The sequence below is a fragment of the Musa acuminata genome, chromosome BXJ1-4, assembly GCF_036884655.1.
Source record: "Musa acuminata AAA Group cultivar baxijiao chromosome BXJ1-4, Cavendish_Baxijiao_AAA, whole genome shotgun sequence".
Taxonomy (NCBI): Eukaryota; Viridiplantae; Streptophyta; class Magnoliopsida; order Zingiberales; family Musaceae; genus Musa; species Musa acuminata.
In genome coordinates this window covers 6,173,988-6,197,181 of record NC_088330.1, presented here as the reverse complement: position 1 = coordinate 6,197,181, position 23,194 = coordinate 6,173,988, and the positions used below count along the sequence as shown (strand labels likewise).

Here is a 23,194-nt window from a genome sequence, read left to right as displayed (position 1 = left end):
GCTAGCTTGTCTGGCGATGACCCCGTGAAGAGGGCATCGATGCGCCCAAAGTCGATGCGGGATTTGTGCCGCGTCGGTCAGCCAGAGGGTGAGGAGTACTGGGCCTCGAGTATGACCAGTCTTCCCACTGGGGCATTGGGAGCCCCTTATGTCACTTATCTCAACGCTAACAGTCGTATCAGGGCTGACGGCTCAGGAGTTTATCCGGGGAACGCTGCACCCGACTATGGCCAAGGAACTTTATGGTTCCACCTCGGAGGTGCTAGCAGATCAGGCGGCCAAGTCGCTGGTCTGGGTAAGTAGTAGCATTCCTCTCTTTGGTGCTTCCTTATTCACGTGGGTCTTGATGTTAATTCTCGTACAGGGTCAGCACTACTCCATGGCGCTGATTGACCGAGTCCTTGACGCCGGGCAGGTGATTGAGCGTCAATCGGATGCTTACGCCACCCTTCACCTGGAGAATCAGGATCTGATGAACTCGTTCGATCTGGAGGTCGTTGCAGTGATCGAGCAGCGTGCCTTGGCCTTGGACGAGGAAGTGAGCCATCTGAAAGCCGAGTTGGAGGAAAGTCGATCTCGCGCTCAGATGTTGGAGGACGAATTGTAGACCCTCTCGCATGATGTTGAGTTTGCCAGGTCTTCGGCTTGGGCTACCGAGGAGGCCCTGAAGGAGGAGCGATTGGCGCTGCCCGAGAAGATAGAGAGGGCGATTGCTGAGTACAAGGCGTCTACCAGATTCGAGCGTGGCCTGGTGAGGTCGGGACGGGTGACCTATGAGTTCGAATACCGGGTGGCCTGCGCTCGTGCTCGGGTGAGGCATCCGGAATTGGAGCTAGAGTCGGACCCTTTTGCCGACCACCTAGAGGATCAGTCCATTGATATGCCGGCGAGCGTCCCCTTTGGCGATGGGCCCGAAACTCCCCCTCCGAGCTAACTTATATTTTCCTTTTCTTGGTTTCGGTTGGGTCGACTTTTAGAATTGTGTCGCCCGACCATCATATGTACTTCCTTATTTAGTAAAGAAATTCTTGTTTTGAAATTCTTTCTTTTCTGGCTGTGGATGAGTACATCTTTTAATAATTCATCTTCCAAGTGTCTTGACCTATTTCTTCTACGGGTAGAACTTTCTCAGATTTGCTGCATTCCATGTCCTCGACAGAGGACTCCCTTCCATAGTTTCGAGTCGGTAGGTCCCTTCTCGGACCACATCGTAGACTCGATAGGGGTCTTCCCAGTTGGGCACAAGTTTTCCCCTTGCTCAGGTCGGGTCGCTTACTTCTACCTTTCGAAGGACAAGGTCCCTGACCTTGATCGGTCGCGGGCGAACCTTGCGGTTGTATATCCGAGCTACAGCCTTCTTGTACGCCAAGGTGCGTAGGTGCGTCTCGGCTCTTCTTTCCTCGAGGAGATCTAGGTTTGCTCGTACGCCTTCCTCGAAATCTGCTTGTTTGTAGTCGGAGGTGCACAGGGTCGGGAACACCATCTCTGGTAGAAGGACTGCGTCGGTTTCGAACGCGAGGCTAAACGAAGACTCTCCTAAGGTCGTTTTTGGGGTCGTCCGCATTGCCCATAGGACATTAGGGAGTTCGTTCGCCCAAGTTCCATGTGCGCCCGTGACTCTCTTCTTGAGTCCTTCCAGGATTGCTCGATTCATTACTTCGGTCTGGCCATTAGTTTGGGGGTGTGCAACTGAGCTGAACTTCAACTGTATCCCATATGACTGGCAATAGGCCCTGAACTTGGTGTTGTTGAACTGAGCTCCATTATCGGTGATGATAGCTCTCGGGATCCCGAACCGAGTGATAATGTTCTTCCACGTGAAGCTTCAAACTTGTTTCTCGGTGATGGAGGCCAAAGGTTCGGCTTCGACCCATTTTGTGAAGTAGTCGACCCCCACTATAAGGAAGCGTCGTTGTCCCGAAGCCGAAGGAAAAGGTCCGAGGATGTTAAGTCCCCACTGGGTGAAAGGCTAGGTTGTCCCCATCAGGGTGAGAGGGACCGCTGGCTAGTGTTGTAGTCAGGCGTGTCTATGACACTGTTGGCATTGTTGTACATATGATGCAGTGTCCCGAAGCATGGTCGGCCAGTAGTAACCCTGTCTGAGAGTCTTGAAGGCTAAGGTTCGTCCGCTGATGTGCTCCCCAGAAATCCCCTCATGGTGTTTGGCGAGGATCGTTTCAGCTTCCGACAGTGCGAGACAGCATAGGAGAGGTTAAGAAAAACCCCTGTAGTATAGTTTTCCATCGATTATGCAGTACCAGGCTTGGGTTCGCCTCAGTCGTCTCATGGCTACTGGATCATCGGGCTTCGTCCCGTCTTTCATGAAGCGGAGGATCTCTTCCATCTAGTTCGGTGAAACTTGAGTTTCAATGATGTCGTGGGACGGTATTATTGGCACCATTATGGACTCGGTTGTCGGGGTTGCTTCTAGGCTACGGGCGGAGGTCGACTTAGCCAGAGCATCAGCCTGTGTGTTCTGAGCTCGAGGTATTCGAGTGACCGAGAGGCAGTTGAAGAGACGGGCAAGTCATCGTGTTTCCGCTAGGTATAACGCCATGGTCGACCTTCGGGCTTCGTAGTTCCTGTTGATGTGTCCTGTTACCAGCTGGGAATCGCTGAACACCTCGAGGTCGCCTACCTGCATCTCCGAGGTGAGGCGTAGGCTATGGAGCAGTGCTTCATACTCAGTCTTGTTGTTGGTGGCTCAGAATTGCAGTCGGAGCAATCTCTCATAGGTTTCTCCGGTTGGGCCCTTGAGGATAAGTCCAATCTCAGTAGCCTCGGCGGTGGCCGAGCCGTCCACATGCATGGTCCACGTGCATCCATTGTTTTCCTATTCAACTGCATGATCTTTAGGGGTTAGCTCGGATATGAAGTCGGCCAGTACCTGAGCTTTGATGGCGGTTCTAGGAGAGTACTGGATGTCGAATTCGCCGAGCTCAACCGACCACCGCAGCATTCAACCCGATGCGTCGAATTTGGACAGGATTTGTCACAGTGGCTGGTCGGTGATGACTTTGATTGTGTGAGCTTAGAAGTAGGGTTGCAGCTTTCGGGTCGTCTTCATTAATGCGAGGGTTAGCTTTTCGATTAGGCGACAAGTGCCTCCCCTTCTTCCGGGCCCTATGACAGGCCAACGACAGCTTCACGTGGCCGCACTTTCGGCTCGTCGAGGATGTGGTTGATATAGTAGATAGGTTGTTGTTTCGGTGGTGTTTCCCGAACTAACACTGAGCTGACCGCCTGTGCTGATGCTGCCAGGTAAAGACCAAGGGTTTCTCCTAGCTCTGGGGAGGCGAGTCGGGGCAAGCGGACGAGGAATGCCTTCAACCTTTTGAAGGCTTCTTCACATTTTGGGGTCCACGTGAAGCTATCAGCCTGTCGTAGGGCCCGGAAGAAGGGGAGGCACTTGTCGCCTGATCGTGACATGAATCTATTGAGTGCCGCCAGCTTTCCGGCAAGGCGCTGCACCTCCTTGATCGAGCGGGGCGAAGGCATCTTGGTTATGGCCCGAACCTTCTCTGGGTTGGCGTCAATCCCTCTCTAGTGGATGATGAAACTGAGAAATTTTCCCGAGTTAACCCCGAAGACGCACTTTGTGGGATTTAAGCGCATGTTAAATCGTCTAAGTGTTTGGAAAGTTTCTGCCAAGTCGGCCAGGTGTGCGCTTGTTGTTTTGCTTTTTACAATCATGTCATCCACGTATACTTCCATGTTCCTCTCAAGCCGGTGTTTAAACAGGTTATCGACCATTCTTTGGTAAGTTGCCCCAGCATTCTTCAGGCCGAAGGGCAATACTTTGTAGCAGTATACTCCTCTATCATTGATGAAGGCGGTGTTCTCTTAATCTTTTGGTGCCATTCGGATCTGGTTTTAGCCCGAGAATGCAAGGAGTTCATAGCTTGCTGTGGCGTCGACTAGCTGGTCTATACTTGGAAGTGGATAGCAGTCTTTGGGGAATGCTCGGTTGAGATCGGTATAGTCAACGCACATCTGCCAGCTTCCATTGGGTTTTTTAATGAGGACTACATTTGATAGCCATCGAGGATACTTCACCTCAGTAATAAACCCTGCCTCTTTGAGGCGGTTGTCCTTATCGGAAATCGCCTTCTGTTAGTCGAGAGCGAACTTCCTTGGCCTTTGTTTTACTGGCCTAGCCCCGGGGTCGATGCTAAGCTGATGTTGGGCCACTTCCTAGTCAATCCCTGGCATTTCCTTGGAGGACCATGCGAATACGTCTGTATTTTTTCTTAGGAAATCAATTAGCTAGAGCTGATTTTCTTCGGGTTGAGCCGTCCCGATTTTTACGGTCAGATCGGGTTGGTTTCTTTTTAAAGGCACCTCGGTGAGTTGCTTCGGGGGTTCAAGGCGCTCCGGCGCCATGGCTCCTTCTCAGGGATCCTGGTCTTGGGGGTGTGACCTCCCTGGGAGAGCGACTGCTGTAAGGTAGCATCGCCTTGATTCTCCTAGATCGCTTCATGATTCCCTGATCCCTACCGAGGTTGGAAATTTGATGGCCCGATAGTAGGTAGAGACTACCGCTCTCAATTTATTGAACGTCGGGCGGCCGAGGATGACATTGTAGGCCGAAGGTAGGTCGACTACCATGAAGGTAGTAATGGTCGTCTTAGTCCTTAGTTCTTCCCCGATGGTGACGGGGAGTGTGGTGGTACCGAGCTGGGAGATGGAGTCCCCAGTGAATCCGGTGAGCGCCGAGTTCATAGGAGTGAGGTCCTCCCCGGTTAGGCCAAGCTTTTTGAAGGCGTCGAGGTATAGCACGTCGGTCGAGCTCCCTGTGTCAACCATTACTCTTTTGACCCGAGCGTTGGCGATTCGAATGGAAATCACCAACGCATCGTCGTGATGGGAGCGCTCAACCTCTTCGGCTCCAAAAGTGATCTTGGGCTCGAGCTCGGGTCGGGGGCGCTTCTTGATCGCGCTCCGAGCATAGGCTTTTCTTACCGTTGAGCTGCTATCGTCGGCCACCGATCCTCCAAAGATGACATCGATCTGTTGTTCGATGGGCCCCTTGGGACATGGAGTTGCTTCCCGGGGTTCCTTGAGATAGTGGCCAAGGTGACCTCTTCGGATCAAGTCCTCGATTTGCTTCTCAGGACTTTTCGACCCTTGGCCTTTTTCCATCCACACGCCTTCCCGCCATCAGTGCTTCGGCGGCGACGTACTGGTTGGCGCGCTGAAGCATCTCGGGTATGGTTGTTGGCGACTTCTCGATCAGCGACCAGAAGAATCTTGAAGGCTTCAACCCCATCAGGAATGCTTGCATGATCATAGAGGGGTGAGCGTCCAGAAATCCCTGTACCTCAATGGCGAAATGTGCCACAAACTGGGAGAGTGTCTTGTCCTCGCACTGGGATAGCGTGAGCAGGGTGGCCATGGAAGGCCTCGACTACACGCTAGCGAGGAAGTTTTGCTCGAACTCCTTGGCGAGCTAATCGAAGGATGAGATTGAGGATTGGCGCAGTCGGCTGAACCATGTGCGTGCTGGTCCCTTGAAGGTCGTTGGGAATGCCTGACACATTAATTCATCGGAAATGCCATAGAGGGTCATCTGAGCCCGAAACGTGGCGACATGCTCCGTAGGGTCTGAGCCGCCATCATACATTTCCAAAGCCAGTAGCCTGAAATTGAGGGGTATAGGCTTTTCTTGTATTTCTTGAACAAAGGGGGATCCGCCCGAGCCACCCTCATTTGGCTCGCTTCGCGATTTCTGAAGCTCTCGCTGGAACTCGTCCAGGCGATGGTTGGCCCAGGATAGTTGCATTCTAAACGAGTCATCCGTCGAGTCGGACGATATGGTGTCAGGCTCAGGGCAGGGCGGTGTGACTTGGCAGGGCGCAGGTGCACTCTACTCGGGCGAACCTCTCGGGTACATTGTTCTGTCTTGAGCTTCTCCTGTCTCGACTTGCTCCCTGGCCGGCCTTTACCGGGTAGGGTCGGTCGGGGTAGTCGCCAGCTGTATGATCTGGGGGATGAGTGGGACGAGGGTCTGTATCATCCCCACCATTGCTTGTACTTGCTTGGTCAGGCTGAGGAACGCCTTGGGCGATACGTTTGAGGGTCCTGCGGTAAGTCCGGGGGGCGAGAACCCCGGGTTGTTGAACAAGCGCCAGTAGTGATCTGGCGTTGCAGTCGAGATTCCCCCGTCTCTGAGGGTGGGGAGGGACCGATCTCCGGGTCCGGCAGAGGGGTGATCGATCGATAGTTCTCCCTCGGGGAGGGCTCCCGTGAGATGTTTTTGCAACATGGCCCTCCTTCTAGCGTAAAAAATGTTGATGGATTGATGGACCGTGGCTGATAAGTCAGCACGGCTTGGTTCACGGGGCAATGTCGGGAGTCACTGGTTAGTTGAGCTGGCTTTCGAGATCGATCGACCACCACTTTGAGCGCCGGCAGCGGAAGTTTGATTAGCACCTTCTAGCCTGCGATCGGTAGCTTTTCTGCAAAAAAGACCTTTGTCAAGTGTCTCTCGACTTTGGTCCCTACGACGATTAAGTCAGTAGCGGGTTGGATCTCCTTTTTCCCTTTCTCTCCACCCCTCGGGCCGGATGCCGACCCGGGGCTTTTATAACACTATATGAGGGTCGGTTGTACGCGAGCGTAGCGACCGATCCTCGGGAGGTGAGGTGGTATCTTTGTGCAGCCGCCACCCCGGGACGCACGGAACGGCGCCATGCAACGTTGTCCTGAGCTTTTCGGGACGGGACGTGCGGAACGGCGCCACTCGACGCCGTCCCGAGCTTTCCGGAACGTACCGAGCGACGCCTTGGTACAGTTGGTGTGGTCTCATGCTAGTCACATGGGGGTATTCCTCTTGCTTACTTGGCTACAGTGCCATGTGGCATCAATCGTGACGGGGCGTGGGCCCAAAATATGCCTTATCATCGTGGATGACCATCTTGCAATCTCAGGACGGCTTTGGAAACCGTCCAAGGCCTCTCGAGTTACATCGCCACTGGTGCAATAAGCAACAGTCAATATCAGGGACCCGATATCGATAATAGTGCGTTCTCCAAGTACTCTTCAAGATTGGGTGTGTAGCCCTGGTGGTACCACCTTGCTTCCACCATGTGTACCTTGTATACATCTGCCCACTGAATCAAAGGGTAGTACTGTTTATAAAGTGGAACTGCATGATTGACTATACACAAAAGGGGGGATGGGATCGATATTTTAATGCTTTTTTTAGGTGTGGAATTATATCCAGACCCTTCTCTTTCATAACATTGTACGCGGTGTCATTTGTAGTGTTGAAGAGGGCTAGAAAACATATCTTCATGTACTCTGGCAATTTGTCCATTGTATTAACATCCCATCTGTAACATCCATCAGAGTAGATGTTATCAGGAATCAAAGATTGTTGAAATAACACCTCCTACATGCATGACGTGGAGGAGTTGTTTACCTATCGACGGCATCCGTGAAAGCTCGAGCTCATCGATGGTGCCGTAAACATCATACACATCATCTATTGTTGTTATCAGGCAGTTCGCTTTTTTCTGCGCCTCCCTGAATCTTGCAAACTATGGCTCAAAAGCCCAGCCAACCGTCCAGAAATAGTTCTCCATCAACCTGTCCCTGGAAAATGAAAGCCTTTGCGCGAGGCCAAGATTGCTCCACCATCTGATCGATAGCCATAAGTTTGTGCTGAAGTTTGCTGGTTCATAAACGACGGCAGAATGTACAGGACATGATTCAAGTAAAGCAAGCTCAAAATACCTCGACACTTCTCTGAGTTCCCTCTGCTGTATGCTCTGAACTCTGTTGAAGTCCAACTTAGCCAATTCAAGTAGGACAGGGTTTATGTTAGCTTCCCTTTGGCATGCTTCTATAAACCACCTGGTCTGTAACCTCGGCATCCTCCAGTTCAATGGAAGCTCCAAGGCATGGGCTACGTGCTCCCTGAGATGAGGCTCAAGTGATCCCTCCATGAGGCTCTTGAGCTGTTTAGTTGTGAAGTTTTTAGCTTCTTCCAGCACGTGCTCTCCTTCCTTTGCAAGATGGGAAGCCTCGTACAAGCTCACCAATCCTTCAGTCTGGAGGCGAAAGCTGGCTTTCAAGTTGCCCTTCTCATCCATAAATCGGTTGAATACACCTTCAGTCCATCCACATAATTTGTGCATGTCAGATTGTGACACCATGATAGAACAGAATAAACACAAAATTCCATTAGTATGTTAGGCTATTAACGTGGCATAATTGTATGACTGACCGGACATATTTCTAATTGTCTCAGTTTTATGAGAGTAATTGTTCTAGCAATATATGAGGTACATCAGCGACAATGTTGTATCAGTCGCAAGAAAGGAGTAAAGCAGGATGGATATGTAGCTTAATCACCTTCAGAAACAGCAAACCCATGTTCTCTGAGAAGCCTGAACATAAGAGCCGTGGCATGAAGATTATCCTTCAGCAACATGTTCACCTCTTCCATGGAACCGTATATAGTCCATAAAGCATCCTTAATATCCTCCTTAAAGTGATACGCCACCCCAAGCTGCCGCAGGTGATCGATCAGTTGAAGTGGGTCCTCAATTCCCTTCTTCATGTAGATCGGCTGTTTCACGTCCTCTGTCAGTTTGTCCATCCTTCTTGCGTTATCCTCCTCCACCTGATAAAAGCTAGTCAGCAACCAATGCGAACTATAGATAAAACTCAACCTTACATATTGCATGCACGCCGACCTTGGTGTCAGTTGTGAGCGATTATATGTATTCGTCACTCCACGAGCTCGGCTGGTAATCAGCCGATCGCCGAGGAGGAGGAGTCTGTGCAGAACACCGGATTGGCAGTCGGAGGCATCGACGGGGTGAAGACTTCGAGGGGGCAGTCCGCGGATAGGCACGGATCAAGCTGCAGCAGAAGGACGGAGCAGAAGAGCAGAAAGACATTTGGCTCGGTGGACAACACTCAGTAGAAGATCGGAGAATCTGTTGGTTTTTGCAGTGGTGGTGTTGGCGTTGGATTTATAGTGCCAGAGGCGGTGAAAACAGGATGGATTCAGTAACGAGGTTCTCGTGCCTCTCGACGTACGTCCGACCTCCCTAAAACGAGATTCACAAGCAGAATGCTAAGCGGCCACGTACGTACAGCCTCATTTATACCCACAAAAACTCCACATCATCGTGTTCCAACCAAATGCAATTCCAAGTGTCCAAAAATATATCTGGCATCATAGTGGAAGAAGCCACTTTAAAAAATAGTTAATTCGAGGAGTTGATTTGATTAAATTCGAAACCATTAGGAGAATCCCATGGCCTCGATCCTTTCGCGTTCCGATTTGCTGTACGTTAACTACTCAAGTCAATCTTGAAGGAACTGAAACACTTGTTACACAGATGAGTGAATCTCTCCACCCTATAACCAATTGACCTATAGAAAGTAAAGACCAATCAACATCACACTATAATGACATCAGAAAATGTTACAAGAATCATTGGGTGAAGTATCACATCTGGCAATATTAAAGGATAAAAGATAAAGAAAGTCCACCTGTATGATCACCAACATGTGAAGCTTACGCTATTGTACTACAATCTATTATTAATCTCGCATTCATAAAATGATAAGGAGAGGCCACTTGTATGATCATCAACATGTGAAGCCTGTGCTATTGGACTTCATAATTTTAAAATTAATAATTATGAACGAAACTTGAGTTACTATTATTTTATCTCGATTTAATCTCATGTCAAATGGACAACGTGGCATATTTGATAATTGATCACAAAGATTGGTAAGAGACAAAGATAATATTTTTCTTGAGCTTAGCAATGAAAAGCAAGTATGCATTTATATGTTTAATATATTCTTGATATAAAAAATAATATTTTAAGCTTAGGTCAATTGCTTGAAAAAGGACATGATATTGAAATAACATATTATATATTCATGATAAGAACATGACTTTAATCACTCATGTGAAAATGACTAAGAAGATGATGATGATGTTGCTTCTACAATTGAATATAACAAAATAAATTATTTTACAACTAAATTTAATTTATATTGTTTGGGGACCAATTTGTCGGAATCCGTTGGCTCGGTGGACAACACTCAGTAGAAGATGGGAGAATCTGTTGGGCTTTGTAATGGCGGTGTTGGCGTTGGATTGATAGTGCTAGAGGCGGTGAAAACAAGATTCAGTAACAAGGTTCTCGTGCGTTGATAGCAGCCTTTAAGGTTGGTGATGCGTCTGGGCGACACCTTGTCCTCGTTCTTATCTTTCCACGATAAAGTTGATATGATGCTACAACGACTTCCCGCCTCTTTCCCGGCGGACACGCACGGAGATGTAAGAAATAATTGGAGAGAGAGAGAGAGAGAGTAACGCCGCCTCATTATGATCATGTGCTATAGATGACTAGATTTTGTAGTCATGACAGAAACATAATGATACGTGATCCAGTAGTTCCTCCACTCTGAGCGCGTTTGGCAGCGTCTTTGCAGACTTTGTTTCCACCCACAATAATATGCAGAGCCAGTGTGGAACAGCGTGCAGCAGTCATTTGGCACCGAGCTTAGACGAAGTAGCGTAATGGAGTGACTACCAACGCGTTTATTGAACGTAGTAGCGTGATGACGCAACGACGGCAGAGTCCAAAGGTGGAATGCGTTTACTGAACGAGTCCTGAGTCTTCTGATGCACCGACGGAGGAGTCCACAGGTGGGCCCCCGTCGCACCCCGAAGGACCAACTACAAAGCGGTCCTCGCCGCTCTCGCGTGAGCAGAGGCGCAGGCGACGCTGCGCGGCACCTCCGCGAGGAGCGGCGGCTCTCGCCGCATGGGAGTAGGCGGCACTGTGCGGCACCTCCATGGCCAACGACAATAGTGAGTGTGGGGGGTCCGACAGGGGCCATGTAGCCTCCTCGCCGATGTGGACTCACACCCCCGCCTCGTGCCCCTTCCTTGCCGACGCGCTCTCCTCGTGCCCCCCCTCGGCGCCGTTAGCCACGGGCAAGGAAGTAGGGGCGACTCGCCCTCGTGACTAACGACGACGTTGAGGGTCGGAGGGCAATTGGGGCGACCATGCACGAGGCGGAGTGGGGCCGCCGGTGAGGCAGAGGTGCGGCCAGGCCTGGCACAAGCGGAGGGGCGGCTAGGTTATGGCAGGAATTTTTCAACATATCGAGGGCAAAATCAGCTTTTTAGGCAGTTAGAGCGGTTCTATGAGCAATTCTGTAACTTACAAGCTTTTTCAAAGAATTTACCCAATAATATGTTATTCTTAATTAGATTAAGAATAAAAATCCAATTAAGTCGGTCTTTTCATATGACCGTCAATAATAATGATCGAGAGAAATTAAAAATCCAATCTCAATTAGTAGCATAAAATAAATCATACTTTAGATTTTTTTGTCTTTAATATTTCATGAAGAAAGTTTTCTAGTTCGAAAGCGCTGATACAAATCAATTATCACAACCAATAACCTAGAACTACACCATCAAAAGAGTGATCACACCCAAAGAATCTTAATCAAAGGCTTGGATGAATGACGAGGAGACTTATAACTTCATGATATCATCCTTAATTCAATTGTCACAAAAGTATATAGGTTCAATTATCAAAGACCTGATGTGATCCTCAGTCACTTGATCAGGTTTTCCATGTCCATCTCATTGGGCCATTCGAGGAAAATTAATGATCATCATTTTTATGTTTTCCTCAAAACGAGAAGTGAAACTTCGATCTCCGTTTATTGCTCTCCAATTCCCCCTAATCAATCGCTTGATATGGTCATGAGCCACGTACTCCGATAAACCACTCTCATTGATGTAAAACTGGATAGATTTGGACACATCGCCTCTTTCAAGCTCGTCCTGCACAAAAACAACCGATGCAGAGAGGAGAAACTGTGTGAACACTTTATCGCCATGATTCCATGAACGAATGATAATTATGGTGCATTTTAAATATCTTGGAAGTACCCAAATCATCACAAAGTCGAAGGATCATGGATGACCATCTTGCAATCTTAAGACAGCTGTGGAAGTCTTCCAAGGTCTCTTGACTTACATCTCACTGGTGCAATAAGCAAGAGTGGGTGTGTAGCCCTTCAAGTGCGTTCTCCAAGTACTCTTCAAGATTGGGTGTGTAGCCCTGGTGGTACTACCTTGCTTCCACCATGTGTGCCTTGCATACATCTGCCCACTGAATCCAAGGGTTGCACTGTTTAGAAAGTGGAACTGAATGATCGATGATACACAAAAGAGGGAGGATGGGATCGATATGTTACTGCTTTTTTTAGGTGTGGAATTATGTCCAGACCCTTCTCTTTCATAACATTATATGCGGTGTCATTGTAGTGTTGAAGAGGGCTAGAAAACACATCTTCATGTACTCTGGAAGTTTGCCCGTTGCATTAACGTCCCATCTGCAACATCCATCAGAGTAGATGTTATCAGGAATCAACGATCGTTGAAATTGCATCTATTGCATTCATGAGGTGGAGTTCTTCATCACCTATCGACGGCATCCGTGAAAAGCTCGAGCTCATCCATGGTGCCGTAAACATCATACACATCATCAACTGTTGTTATCAGGCAGTTTGCCTTTGTCTGCGCCTCCCTGCATCTTGCAAACTGTGGCTCAAAAGCCCAGCCAACCGTCCAGAAATAGTTCTCCATCAACCTGTCCCTCGAAAATGGAAGCCTCTGCGCCAGGCCAAGATTGCTCCACCATCTGATCGACAGCCAGAAGTTTGTGCTGAAGTTTGCTGGTTCATGCACGAGGGCAGAATGTACATGACATGATTCAAGTAAAGCAATCTCAAAATACCTCGACACTTCTCTGAGTTCCCTCTGATGTATGCTCTGAACCCTGTTGAAGTCCAACTTAGCCAATTCAAGCAGGACAGGGTTCATCTTCGCTTCCCTTTGGGATGCTTCTGTGAACCACCTGGTCTGTAACCTCGGCATCCTCCAGTTCAATGGAAGCTCCAAGGCATGGGCTACGTGCTCCCTGAGATGAGGCTCAAGTGATCCCTCCATGAGGCTCTTGAGCTGTTTAGTTGTAAAGTTTATAGCTTCTTCCAGCACGTGCTCTGCTTCCTTTGCAAGATGGGATGCCTCGCACAAGCTCACCAATCCTTCAGTCTGGTGGCGAAGGCTGGCTTTCAAGTTGCCCTTCTCAACTATAAATCGGTTGAAGAGACCTTCAGAACATCCACATAATTTGTGCATTTCAGATTGTGACACCATGATAGAGCAGAATAAACATAAAATTCCAATAGTATGTTAAGCTATTAACGTGGCATAATTGTATGACTAATTGGAGATATTTCTAGTTGTCTCAGTTTTATGAAAGTAATTGTTCTAGCAATATATGAGGTACATCAGCGACAATGTTGTATCAGTCGCCAAGAAAGGAGTAAAGCAGGATGGATATATAGCTTAATCACCTTCAGAAACAGCAAACCCATGTTCTCTGAGAAGCCTGAACATTAGAGCCGTGGCAACATGTTCACCTCTTCCATGGAACGGTATATTGTCCATAAAGCATCCCTAATATCCTCCTTAAAGTGATACGCCACCCCAAGCTGCTGCAGGTGATCGATCAGTTGAAGCTGGTCTTCAATTCCCTTCTTCATGTAGATCAGTTGTTTCACGTCCTCCGTCAGTTTTCCCATCCTTGCTGCGTTATCCTCCTCCACCTAATGAAAGCTAGTCAGTAACCAGTGCGAACTATAGATAAATCTCAAGCTTACAGCTTGCATGCATACCGACCTTGGTGTCATTTCTTAGCGATTGGATGTATTCGTCACTCCACGAGCTTGGCTGGTAATTAGCCGATCGCCGATGAGGAGTCTGCGCAGCACACCGGATATGTGGTCGGAGGCATGGACGGGGTGAAGCATTGGAGGGCGCGGTCCACCGGTGGACACCGATCAATTTGCAGGAGAACGTCGGAGCGCAGAAAGTCATTTGGCTCATTAGACAACACTCAGTAGAAGATGGAGAATCTGATGGGTTTGTTGCGATGGCCGTGTTGGTGATGGATGGATTTATTAGCGCGGGAGTAAGTGAGAAGAGACTTGAGTACCGAGGTTCTCGTGCAGTCCGACCTCCACAAAACGAGATTCACAAGCAGACTGCTGTGCGGCCAGCCATATCTACGCCACCTCCACATCAACGTGTTCCAAACAAATGTAGAAACTTAGTAAACGAAGAAAAAGTAACAAAACAGAAAAGAATATATATATAGATATATATTCTGCTCGATGAGTCGGCAGGCATGCCGTGTGAATGCTTCTTCACCTGCTTTTATTTTCTTTCCTCTTCTCCGCTTTTCTCAACGTTGTCACCGGCCATTTGCAATGACGGCAATGATGTCACTTAAAGAAGTAATTAATTGGAGGAGTTGATTTAATCAACTTCGACATCATCGGGACAAGCCCATGCCTGGACGTTTAGTTCAGTCATTTAGTCTTGATTTTGAGTTAGAGTTCCAAATAATCTGCAGAGGCATGAACCGAAGTGGAATAAAAAGGAATTTGTACACATTATTAGTGAATTCGGAAGTGATTAGAATTCGTCCGCAACTCTCACGTTCGGATTGATAAGTGACAACAATTTGGTTCAGTTATAAACATTGAATTTTATATGTTACAGCTAAAATTATTTTAAATTGTTTGGGGTCCAATTTGACGGGAGAACGTTTGTATCGCGCATGTTGAAAGCTTTTGTCACGTGGACATTGCGTGTGGTAGTATATATATATATATATATATATATATATATATGTATATATTTATATATATATGTATATATATATATATGTATATATATATATATATGTATATATATATATATGTATGTATATATATATATATGTATGTATATATATATGTATGTATATATATATATATGTATATATATATATATGTATATATATATATATGTATATATATATATATATGTATATATATATATATATGTATATATATATGTATATATATATATATGTATATATATATATATGTATATATATATATATGTATATATATATATATGTATATATATATATATGTATACATATATGTATATATATATATATATATATATATATATATGTATGTATATATATATATATATATGTATGTATATATATATATATATATATATATATGTATATATATATATGTATATATATATATATATGTATATATATATATATTTTTATAAATAAATATATATATATACGACATGACACTACTACCATCTGGCATCCATTTGGATTTATCCAAATTGACCAAATTGAGAATTGAGACTAAAGAATTGTCGGTATTGTGGGCTGTACATTAAGAGAGTAAATAAGTGCAGCACCTGTCGGTATTGTGGGCTGTACAGTTTCTATAAAAATCATCTAGAAAATCCGATCTCCTAGATTGATAAATGAGCCTTGATCGAGTAAAATTAACTAAAAATTTTCCTTTGATTAGGTCTCTGAAGAATACAGAACCATCGAATGGAGGACAAAGAACCGACGAGATAATTGATGTCACAGTGAGTAGTATGACGGGACTATAGAAATAGTTCATGTTTGGTGATTAATGATGTGACTTATTGACAATTTAAGCAGACGATTAGACGTTACATTCCTTTCTACAGGACTATGAGTAGTCCTTTAAGGCACAACATTCAATTTGTAATGAAGAGGATGCAAGAGAAATTGAACATCCTGCAAGCGTAGATCTATCATGGTGTTTAAGAATGTAACCTATGCCACGATTATTGTTACGTGCAAAGCTCGAACCATCACATTCTAATAAACAAGTTTTAATTATGTCATTTAAATGCAGAAGTTTATGTTCGACAAAATGATAAAACATTCATGTTTTTGCTTATTTATTGTTTCTAAATTAGCATATGTTAGTAGTTTTGGAAATAATATAGGGTAAATTCCCAAAAAAAACTTCTAAATTTCAAAAAATTTTAAATAGCAACCTAAGTTTGAAAATTTGTTGTAGAATGCTCATTTTTTTCAAAATAATCATCCTGCTCTTATCGACCATCACTCTCCTTCCAAATCCTAACAATACTATTATCTCATCGATTTTCCCCATCCTGACAAAGTACATTAACCATCGTCACATTCGACTGGACTAGCAATGGAACAACTCTTGCCATTTTCACATAAGAAAAGGTGTAGAAGACGTTACATAACACCTCCATGACCAACAATGATAGTGAAGGTTGGGGGTCCGACATGTTGGGCTGGCAGCCCACAGATTCAGCCCATAGTGGGCTTGGGTAGCCCACGGCTTACCCCTTCTTGACCTAACCCTAATTAATATTAGAGGGGTATGGTGACTATGTTTTAGAGGCAGAAAAAGGTATAAATAGGGCAGCAACGTGAGAGAAGGACATAGCCACGGGATTCCAAAGAAAATGAGAAGAATAAGGCAGAAAAATAAAAGAAAGAAAGGGAAGAAGACAAGGACAACGCAGATAGACTATTCTCAATCATCTAGCAGTGTTCTCATCTCATGTTAGAATAAATCTACAGTAGACTCTTGCTGTTATTACTTGGGAAGGTTTTAGATATTGTGGACAGTGATGTGATTCTTGTATCCCAGTTATTCTCTTGTGATTGTTGCTAGGGTTTAGGACAAGAGATTGAGATTTATATATTCATTATTCTTATGGTGGTTTATCTCTAGTTTACCCCGTGATTTTTACCCTTCACATTGAAGGGGTTTTCCACGTATATCTTGGTGTTCTGTTTGATTGTGCTTCCATTTAATTCCGTTGCGTATTATGGTCTTCTAGTATTTGTTCATATACAAAAGTTATTCCTCTTTATATCTCCATCAACTAGTATCAGAGCGGGGTTTTGGTGATTTAATTTTTGTATTTGAACATGGAGGCTAGTAATGTTTCTCGCACGATTAGTTTGAATGGAAATAATTGGATGATATGAAAACCAAGAATGAATATCGCACGATTAATATCTTCAAAGAGTTTCATGCTAGGGTTGAAAGGGAAACATAAAGAAAATTGAAATGCATAAGATCAGATAATGGTGGTGAGTATACAGGATTGTTTAACGACTATTGCAGGTCACATGGGATCCAATATGAGATGACAGTTCCTAGTACACCTCAACATAATGCAATTGCAGAGAGGATGAACTGTACCATCATGAAAAAGATCAAATGTATTCTTTCATAGGCCAAGCTACCCAAAAGGTTTTGGGATAAGGCTTTGAGGACTGTAGTTGATGTGATCAATTTATCACAATGTACAACCCTAGAAGGTGATATTGCAGAGCATGTATGGTTAGGAAAAGATATTTCCTATATGTATTTGAGAGTATTTGGTTGTCGTGCATTTGCACATATTCCAAACAATGAGAGGTCCAAGCTGGATGGTAAGACTAAAGACTGTATTTTTCTTATCTACTCACATAATCATTTTGATTACATGCTTTAGGATCCAGAAAAGTAAAAGGTGTTCAAAAGCAGATATGTAGTCTTATTTAAGGATCAAATCTTTGAAGATTTGAAGAAGAAGACATCGACCAAGGCTCCTATAGAAGGATTAGCATATTGTGACCCAGTTACTCCTCCAATATATCATGGTGATGGGGGAGATGTGCAGGAAGATAGTGTAGAGCCTGATGTTGATTTACCTACAGGACATGTTGAGCAAGAAGAAGTAGGAGAGCAAGTTCCAACAGAACCTTAGTTGAGAATATCTTCTAGACAACGCCAACCTTCCAGAAGATACTCTATATATGAGTATGTGATGCTTACTGATGCAGGTGAATCAGAGAGTTACCAGGAAATAGTTGAAAGTGAGCAGAAAGAGAAGTTGTTAGTTGCTATGCAGGAAGAGATGAATGCTCTTCAGAAGAACTACACTTATGATTTGGTGTTGCTACCAAATGGAATGAAGACCTTACTAAAAGAAAGGTAGGAGATATGCCGACAACTGGTCGACATGGCTTCACATTGAGGAGTCATGGGACAGCCTCTCTTATGGGCTGAAGGGGGAGATTGTTGGATTGGCAGCCCACAGATTTAGCCCATAGTAGGCTTGGGCAGCCCACAGCTCACCCCCTCTTAACCTAACTCTAATTAACATTAGGGGGGGTGTGGTGGCTGCGTTTTAGAGGTAGAAAAAGGCATAAATAAGATAGCAACGTGGGAGAAGGACATAGTCACGGGATTCCAAAGAAAAGGAGAAAAACAAGGCAGAAAAACAAAAGAAAGAAAGAGAAGAAGACAAGGACAATGCAGAGAGACTGTTCTCAATCATCTAGTAGTATTCTCATCTCAAGTTAGATCGAATCTACAGTAGACTTTTGCTGTGATTACTTGGGGAGATTTTAGATATTGTGGACAGTGACGTGATCTTTGTATCCCAGTTATTCTCTTGTGATTGTTGCTAGGGTTTAGGGCAAGAGATTGATATTTGTATATTCATTATTCTCATAGTGGATTATCTCTAGTTTGTCCCGTGGTTTTTACCCTTTACATTGAAGGGGTTTTCCACGTATATCTTGGTGTTCTATTTGATTGTGTTTCTATTTAATTCCGCTACGTATTATGATCTTCTAATATTTATTCATATACAAAGGTTATTCCTCTTTATATTCCCATCATGACAAAGGCTGCACAACCTCATTATACACTTTCTTCATTGATGTAATTTCCTCGTGCCCTCTCCTTGTCATTGACCACGAGCAAGTTAGGAGGAGGGGGTGGCTCTCCCTTGTGACCAATGATGATAGTGAGGGTAATAGGGCGAGGAAGGGCTGACGAGCAGCTAGCAACATGCAAGGTAGAGGGTGGCCATTAACTCGGCAAAGGCTTGGCCAAGGCTAGCAGAGCGAGAGGTGTAGCTAGGGCTAGGGCAAGAATTCTTCAAATTAACTGAGTACAAAATATCTTTTCAGGTGCTTAGCGGTGCTCAGCCAGAAATTATGAAACTTTAAAATTTTTTCAAAAAATTCACCTAGTAGTATAATGTTTTGTTCTTAATTAAGCCATGCTTCGTGATCTTAGATAGTTGATCCATTAAATCAGCCATTTCATGTGCTTATCAACTATAAAGTTGAGAGAAATTAAAAATTCAATCTCAATGAGTAGCATAAAGTAAAATATACTATAGGCTTTTTTTCCTTTAATGTTTAATAAAGAAAGTTTTCTACTTTTAAAACGATGATACAGATCAATTATCACAGCGAACAAATGAAAATTACACCATCAATACCTTTTACAGAATAAAAAGAGTGATCACACCTAAAGAAACTTATCAAAGACTTGGACAAATCACGAGGAGACTTATAGCTTCATGATGTTATCATTAATTATATTGTTCCATAAGTATAGGTTCAATCAACAAAGACCTTATGCGATCCTCGATCACTTCATCAGGTTTCCCATATCCATCTCCATATTGGTATATGCATTGGGCCATTCGAGCAATATTGGTGGCCATCATTTTCAGGTTTTCCTCAAAAGGCGACGTGAAACTTCGATTTCCGTTTATTGATCTCCAATTCCCCTTAATTAATCCCCTGATATGCCCACGAGCCACATCCTCCGATACACTGGTCTCATGCATGTAGCACTGGATAGATTTGGATACATCGCCTCTTTCAAGCTCGTCCTGCACAAAAACGATCGATGCAGAGAGGAAAAACTGTGTGAACTTTTTATTATGTTCATTCCATGAATGAATGATTAAGTATGGAGCAATTCTCATACCGTGGAAGTACCCAAATCATCACAAAGTCGAAAAACCATGGATGCCCATCTTGCAATCTCAGGGCAGCATTGGAAATCATCCAAGGCCTCCTGAGTTAAATCGTCACTGGTGCAATAAGCAAGAGTCAGTATTAGGGGACTCGATATCGATACTAGTGCGTTCCCCAAGTACTCTTTAAGATTGGGTGTGTAGCCTTGGTGGTACCACCTTGCTTCCACCATGTATGCCTTGCATAGATCTGCCCACTGAATCCAAGGGTAGCACTGTTTATAAAGTGGAACTGCATGATTGACGATACACAAAAGAGGGGGGATGGGATCGATATGTTACTGCTTTTTTTAGGTGTGGAATTATATCCAGACCCTTCTCTTTCATAACATTGTATGCGGTGTCATTTGTAGTGTTGAAGAGGGCTAGAAAACATATCTTCATGTACTCTGGCAATTTGTCCATTGTATTAACATCCCATCTGCAACATCCATCAGAGTAGATGTTATCAGGAATCAAAGATTCTTGAAATAACACCTCCTACATGCATGACGTGGAGGAGTTGTTTACCTATCGACGGCATCCGTGAAAAGCTCGAGCTCATCGATGGTGCCGTAAACATCATACACATCATCTATTGTTGTTATCAGGCAGTTCGCTTTTGTCTGCGCCTCCCTAATTCTTGCAAACTGTGGCTCAAAAGCCCATCCAACCGTCCAGAAATAGTTCTCCATCAACCTGTCCCTGGAAAATGGAAGCCTTTGCGCCAGGCCAAGATTGCTCCACCAACTGATCGATAGCCATAAGTTTGTGCTGAAGTTTGCTGGTTCATAAACGACGGCAGAATGTACAGGACATGATTCAAGTAAAGCAAGCTCAAAATACCTCGACACTTCTCTGAGTTCCCTCTGCTGTATGCTCTGAACCATGTTGAAGTCCAACTTAGCCAATTCAAGTAGGACAGTGTTTATGTTAGCTTCCCTTTGGCATTCTTCTATGAACCACCTGGTCTGTAACCTCGGCATCCTCCAGTTCAATGGAAGCTCCAAGGCATGGGTTACGTGCTCCCTGAGATGAGGCTCAAGGGATCCCTCCATGAGGCTCTTGAGCTGTTTAGTTGTGAAGTTGTTAGCTTCTTCCAGCACGTGCTCTCCTTCCTTTGCAAGATGGGAAGCCTCGTACAAGCTCACCAATCCTTCAGTCTGGTGGCGAAAGCTGGCTTTCAAGTTGCCCTTCTCATCCATAAATCGGTTGAATACACCTTCAGTCCATCCACATAATTTGTGCATGTTGGATTGTGACACCATGATAGAACAGAATAAACACAAAATTCCATTTTTATGTTAGGCTATTAACTTGGCATGATTTATGACTAATTGGACATATTTCTAGTTGTCTCAGTTTTATGAAAGTAATTGTTCTAGAAATATATGAGGTACATCAGCGACAATGTTGTATCAGTCGCCAAGGAAGGAGTAAAGCAGGATGGATATGTAGCTTAATCACCTTCAGAAACAGCAAACCCATGTTCTCTGAGAAGCCTGAACATAAGAGCCGTGGCATGAAGATTATCCTTCAGCAACATGCTCATCTCTTCCATGGAACCGTATATAGTCCATAAAGCATCCTTAGTATCCTCCCTAAAGTGATACGCCACCCCAAGCTGCTGCAAGTGATCGATCAGTTGAAGCTGCTCCTCAATTCCCTTCTTCATGTAGATCAGCTGTTTCACGTCCTCTGTCAGTTTGCCCATCCTTCTTGCGTTATCGTCCTCCACCTAATGAAAGATAGTCGGTAACCAGTTTGAACTATAGATAAAATTCAACCTTACGTATTGCATGCACGCCGACCTTGGTGTCAGTTCTTAGCGATTGTATGTATTCGTCACTCCACGAGCTCGGCTGGTAATCAGCCGATCGCCGAGGAGGAGGAGGAGTCTGCACAGTACACCGGATTGGCAGTAGGAGGCATCGACGGGGTGAAGACTTCGAGGAGGCAGTCCGCGGATAGGCACCGATCAAGCTACAGTAGAAGGACGGAGCAGAAGAGCAGAAAGCCATTTGATGGGCTTTGTAGTGGCGGTGTTGGCGTGGGATTTATAGTGCCAGAGGCGGTGAAAACAGGATGGATTCAGCAACGAGGCTCTCGTGCCTCTCGACCTCCCTAAAACGAGATTCACAAGCAGAATGTTAATCGGCCACGTACGTACAGCCAGCCTCATGTATATCCACAAAAGCTCCACATCATCGTGTTCCAACTAAATGTAATTCCAAGTGTCAAAAAATATCTCTGGCATCATTGTGGAAGAAGCCACTTTAGCGTTCCGATTTGCTGTACGTTAACTACTCAAGTAACTTATTGGTGTGTGCTGTAAGTTAAAGTACTCAAGTCCATCCAGAAGGAACTGAAACACTAGTTACACTGACGAGTGGATCTCTCCATCCTATGAGTGGATCTCTCCATCCTATAACCAACATCACACTATACATGACATCAGAAAATGTTACAAGAATCATTAGTTGAAGGATCACATCTGACAATAGTAAAGGATAACAGATAAGAACGTCCACCAGTATGATCACCAACATATGAAGCTTACGCTATTGTACTACAATCTATTATTAATCTCGCATTCAGAAAATGATAAGGAGAGGCCACTTGTATGATCACCAATATGTGAAGCCTGTGCTATTGTACTTCATTTTTTTCGAATTAATAATTATGATAATAGTGTGTGCTTGTGCGCTCTGAAACGTATGGGATGGTAAGTTTGGATGTGAACGAAACTTGACTTACTATTATTTTATCTCGATTTAATCTCATGTCAAATGGATAACATGGTATATTTGATAATTGATCACAAAAAATTGGTAAGAGACAAAGGTAATATTTTTCTTGATCTTAGTAATGAAAAGCAAGTATGCATTTAGATGTTTATTATGTTCTTGATATAAAAAATAATATTTTAAACTTAGGTTAGTTGCTTGAAAAAAGATATGATATTAAAATAACATATTATCTATTCATGATAAGAACAAGGCTTTAATCACTCATGTGAAAATGACTAAGAATATGATGTTGCTTCTACAATTGGATATAATAAAATAAATTATTTAAATACTAGTATTGTGGATGATTCTATACTATGACATCTTACATATGAGCACTTAATTTTGATACCTTGAATTTGAAACTTTTGGAGAAGAATAACATGGCAATAAGTTTGCTAAAGATTGTGCATCCAACCTATTTTCATACCTTCATAAATGATTATAGGGTAAAACATGGGTTTATTTGTTAACAGAGAAGATAGAAGTGTTTAATACATTCAAAAGAGCTTAAGAACTTGGTTGAGATAGAAAGTGGATATAAGCTAAAATAGTTAAGAATAGATAGAGGAAGTGAATACATATCAAATGAATTTGAAAGTTATTATAGAAAGAAAAGGAGTATTCTTAATATGATTAGAAG

The 23,194-nt window shown here is 44.3% G+C and overlaps 2 protein-coding genes and 2 long non-coding RNA genes across 6 annotated transcripts; all 4 read right to left on the bottom strand.

Moving 5' to 3' along the window:
* Positions 1 to 7,142: 7,142 nt before the first annotated feature.
* On the bottom strand, positions 7,143 to 8,945 carry LOC135672366 (monoterpene synthase 8, chloroplastic-like). Of its 3 annotated transcripts, none has more exons than XM_065180829.1 (4): positions 8,703 to 8,945; positions 8,359 to 8,629; positions 7,738 to 8,113; positions 7,147 to 7,641 (listed from the first exon to the last, which is right to left on the bottom strand). In XM_065180829.1, exons 2-4 carry the CDS (start codon positions 8,603 to 8,605, stop codon positions 7,542 to 7,544), a joined length of 723 nt encoding a protein of 240 aa, XP_065036901.1. In that variant the 5' UTR covers positions 8,606 to 8,629; positions 8,703 to 8,945; the 3' UTR covers positions 7,147 to 7,541. The 3 variants fall into 3 exon arrangements, 2 of the variants coding, with proteins under 2 accessions (XP_065036900.1, XP_065036901.1); XR_010512959.1 differs by having other exon boundaries at positions 7,148 to 7,334; positions 7,424 to 8,113; XM_065180828.1 differs by having other exon boundaries at positions 7,143 to 8,113.
* A 2,439-nt stretch (positions 8,946 to 11,384) lies between these two features.
* On the bottom strand, positions 11,385 to 12,694 carry LOC135672365 (uncharacterized). Its single transcript, XR_010512957.1, has 3 exons — positions 12,256 to 12,694; positions 11,948 to 12,170; positions 11,385 to 11,839 (listed from the first exon to the last, which is right to left on the bottom strand). It is a non-coding gene; the product is annotated as an uncharacterized LOC135672365 (long non-coding RNA).
* A 349-nt stretch (positions 12,695 to 13,043) lies between these two features.
* On the bottom strand, positions 13,044 to 13,994 carry LOC135672364 (uncharacterized). Its single transcript, XR_010512956.1, has 3 exons — positions 13,745 to 13,994; positions 13,420 to 13,671; positions 13,044 to 13,173 (listed from the first exon to the last, which is right to left on the bottom strand). It is a non-coding gene; the product is annotated as an uncharacterized LOC135672364 (long non-coding RNA).
* A 5,336-nt stretch (positions 13,995 to 19,330) lies between these two features.
* On the bottom strand, positions 19,331 to 21,780 carry LOC135672032 (monoterpene synthase 8, chloroplastic-like). The gene is made up of 6 exons (XM_065180486.1): positions 21,574 to 21,780; positions 21,230 to 21,500; positions 20,294 to 20,984; positions 20,066 to 20,204; positions 19,735 to 19,980; positions 19,331 to 19,636 (listed from the first exon to the last, which is right to left on the bottom strand). Exons 2-6 carry the CDS (start codon positions 21,474 to 21,476, stop codon positions 19,331 to 19,333), a joined length of 1,629 nt encoding a protein of 542 aa, XP_065036558.1. The 5' UTR covers positions 21,477 to 21,500; positions 21,574 to 21,780.
* Between the last annotated feature and the right edge of the window lie 1,414 nt (positions 21,781 to 23,194).

Coding starts and splice junctions, on each gene's coding strand:
- LOC135672366 (XM_065180828.1), bottom strand. CDS start 8,605: ATGGACAAACTGACAGAGGACGTGAAACAGCCGATCTACATGAAGAAG. Junction 8,114..8,358: donor TGGGTTTGCTGTTTCTGAAG/GTGATTAAGCTA, acceptor GATGGACTGAAG/GTGTATTCAACCGATTTATG.
- LOC135672032 (XM_065180486.1), bottom strand. CDS start 21,476: ATGGGCAAACTGACAGAGGACGTGAAACAGCTGATCTACATGAAGAAG. Junction 20,205..20,293: donor TTCACGGATGCCGTCGATAG/GTAAACAACTCC, acceptor TGGATGTTGCAG/ATGGGATGTTAATACAATGG. Junction 19,637..19,734: donor ATGATTTGGGTACTTCCACG/GTATGAGAATTG, acceptor GTTTTTGTGCAG/GACGAGCTTGAAAGAGGCGA.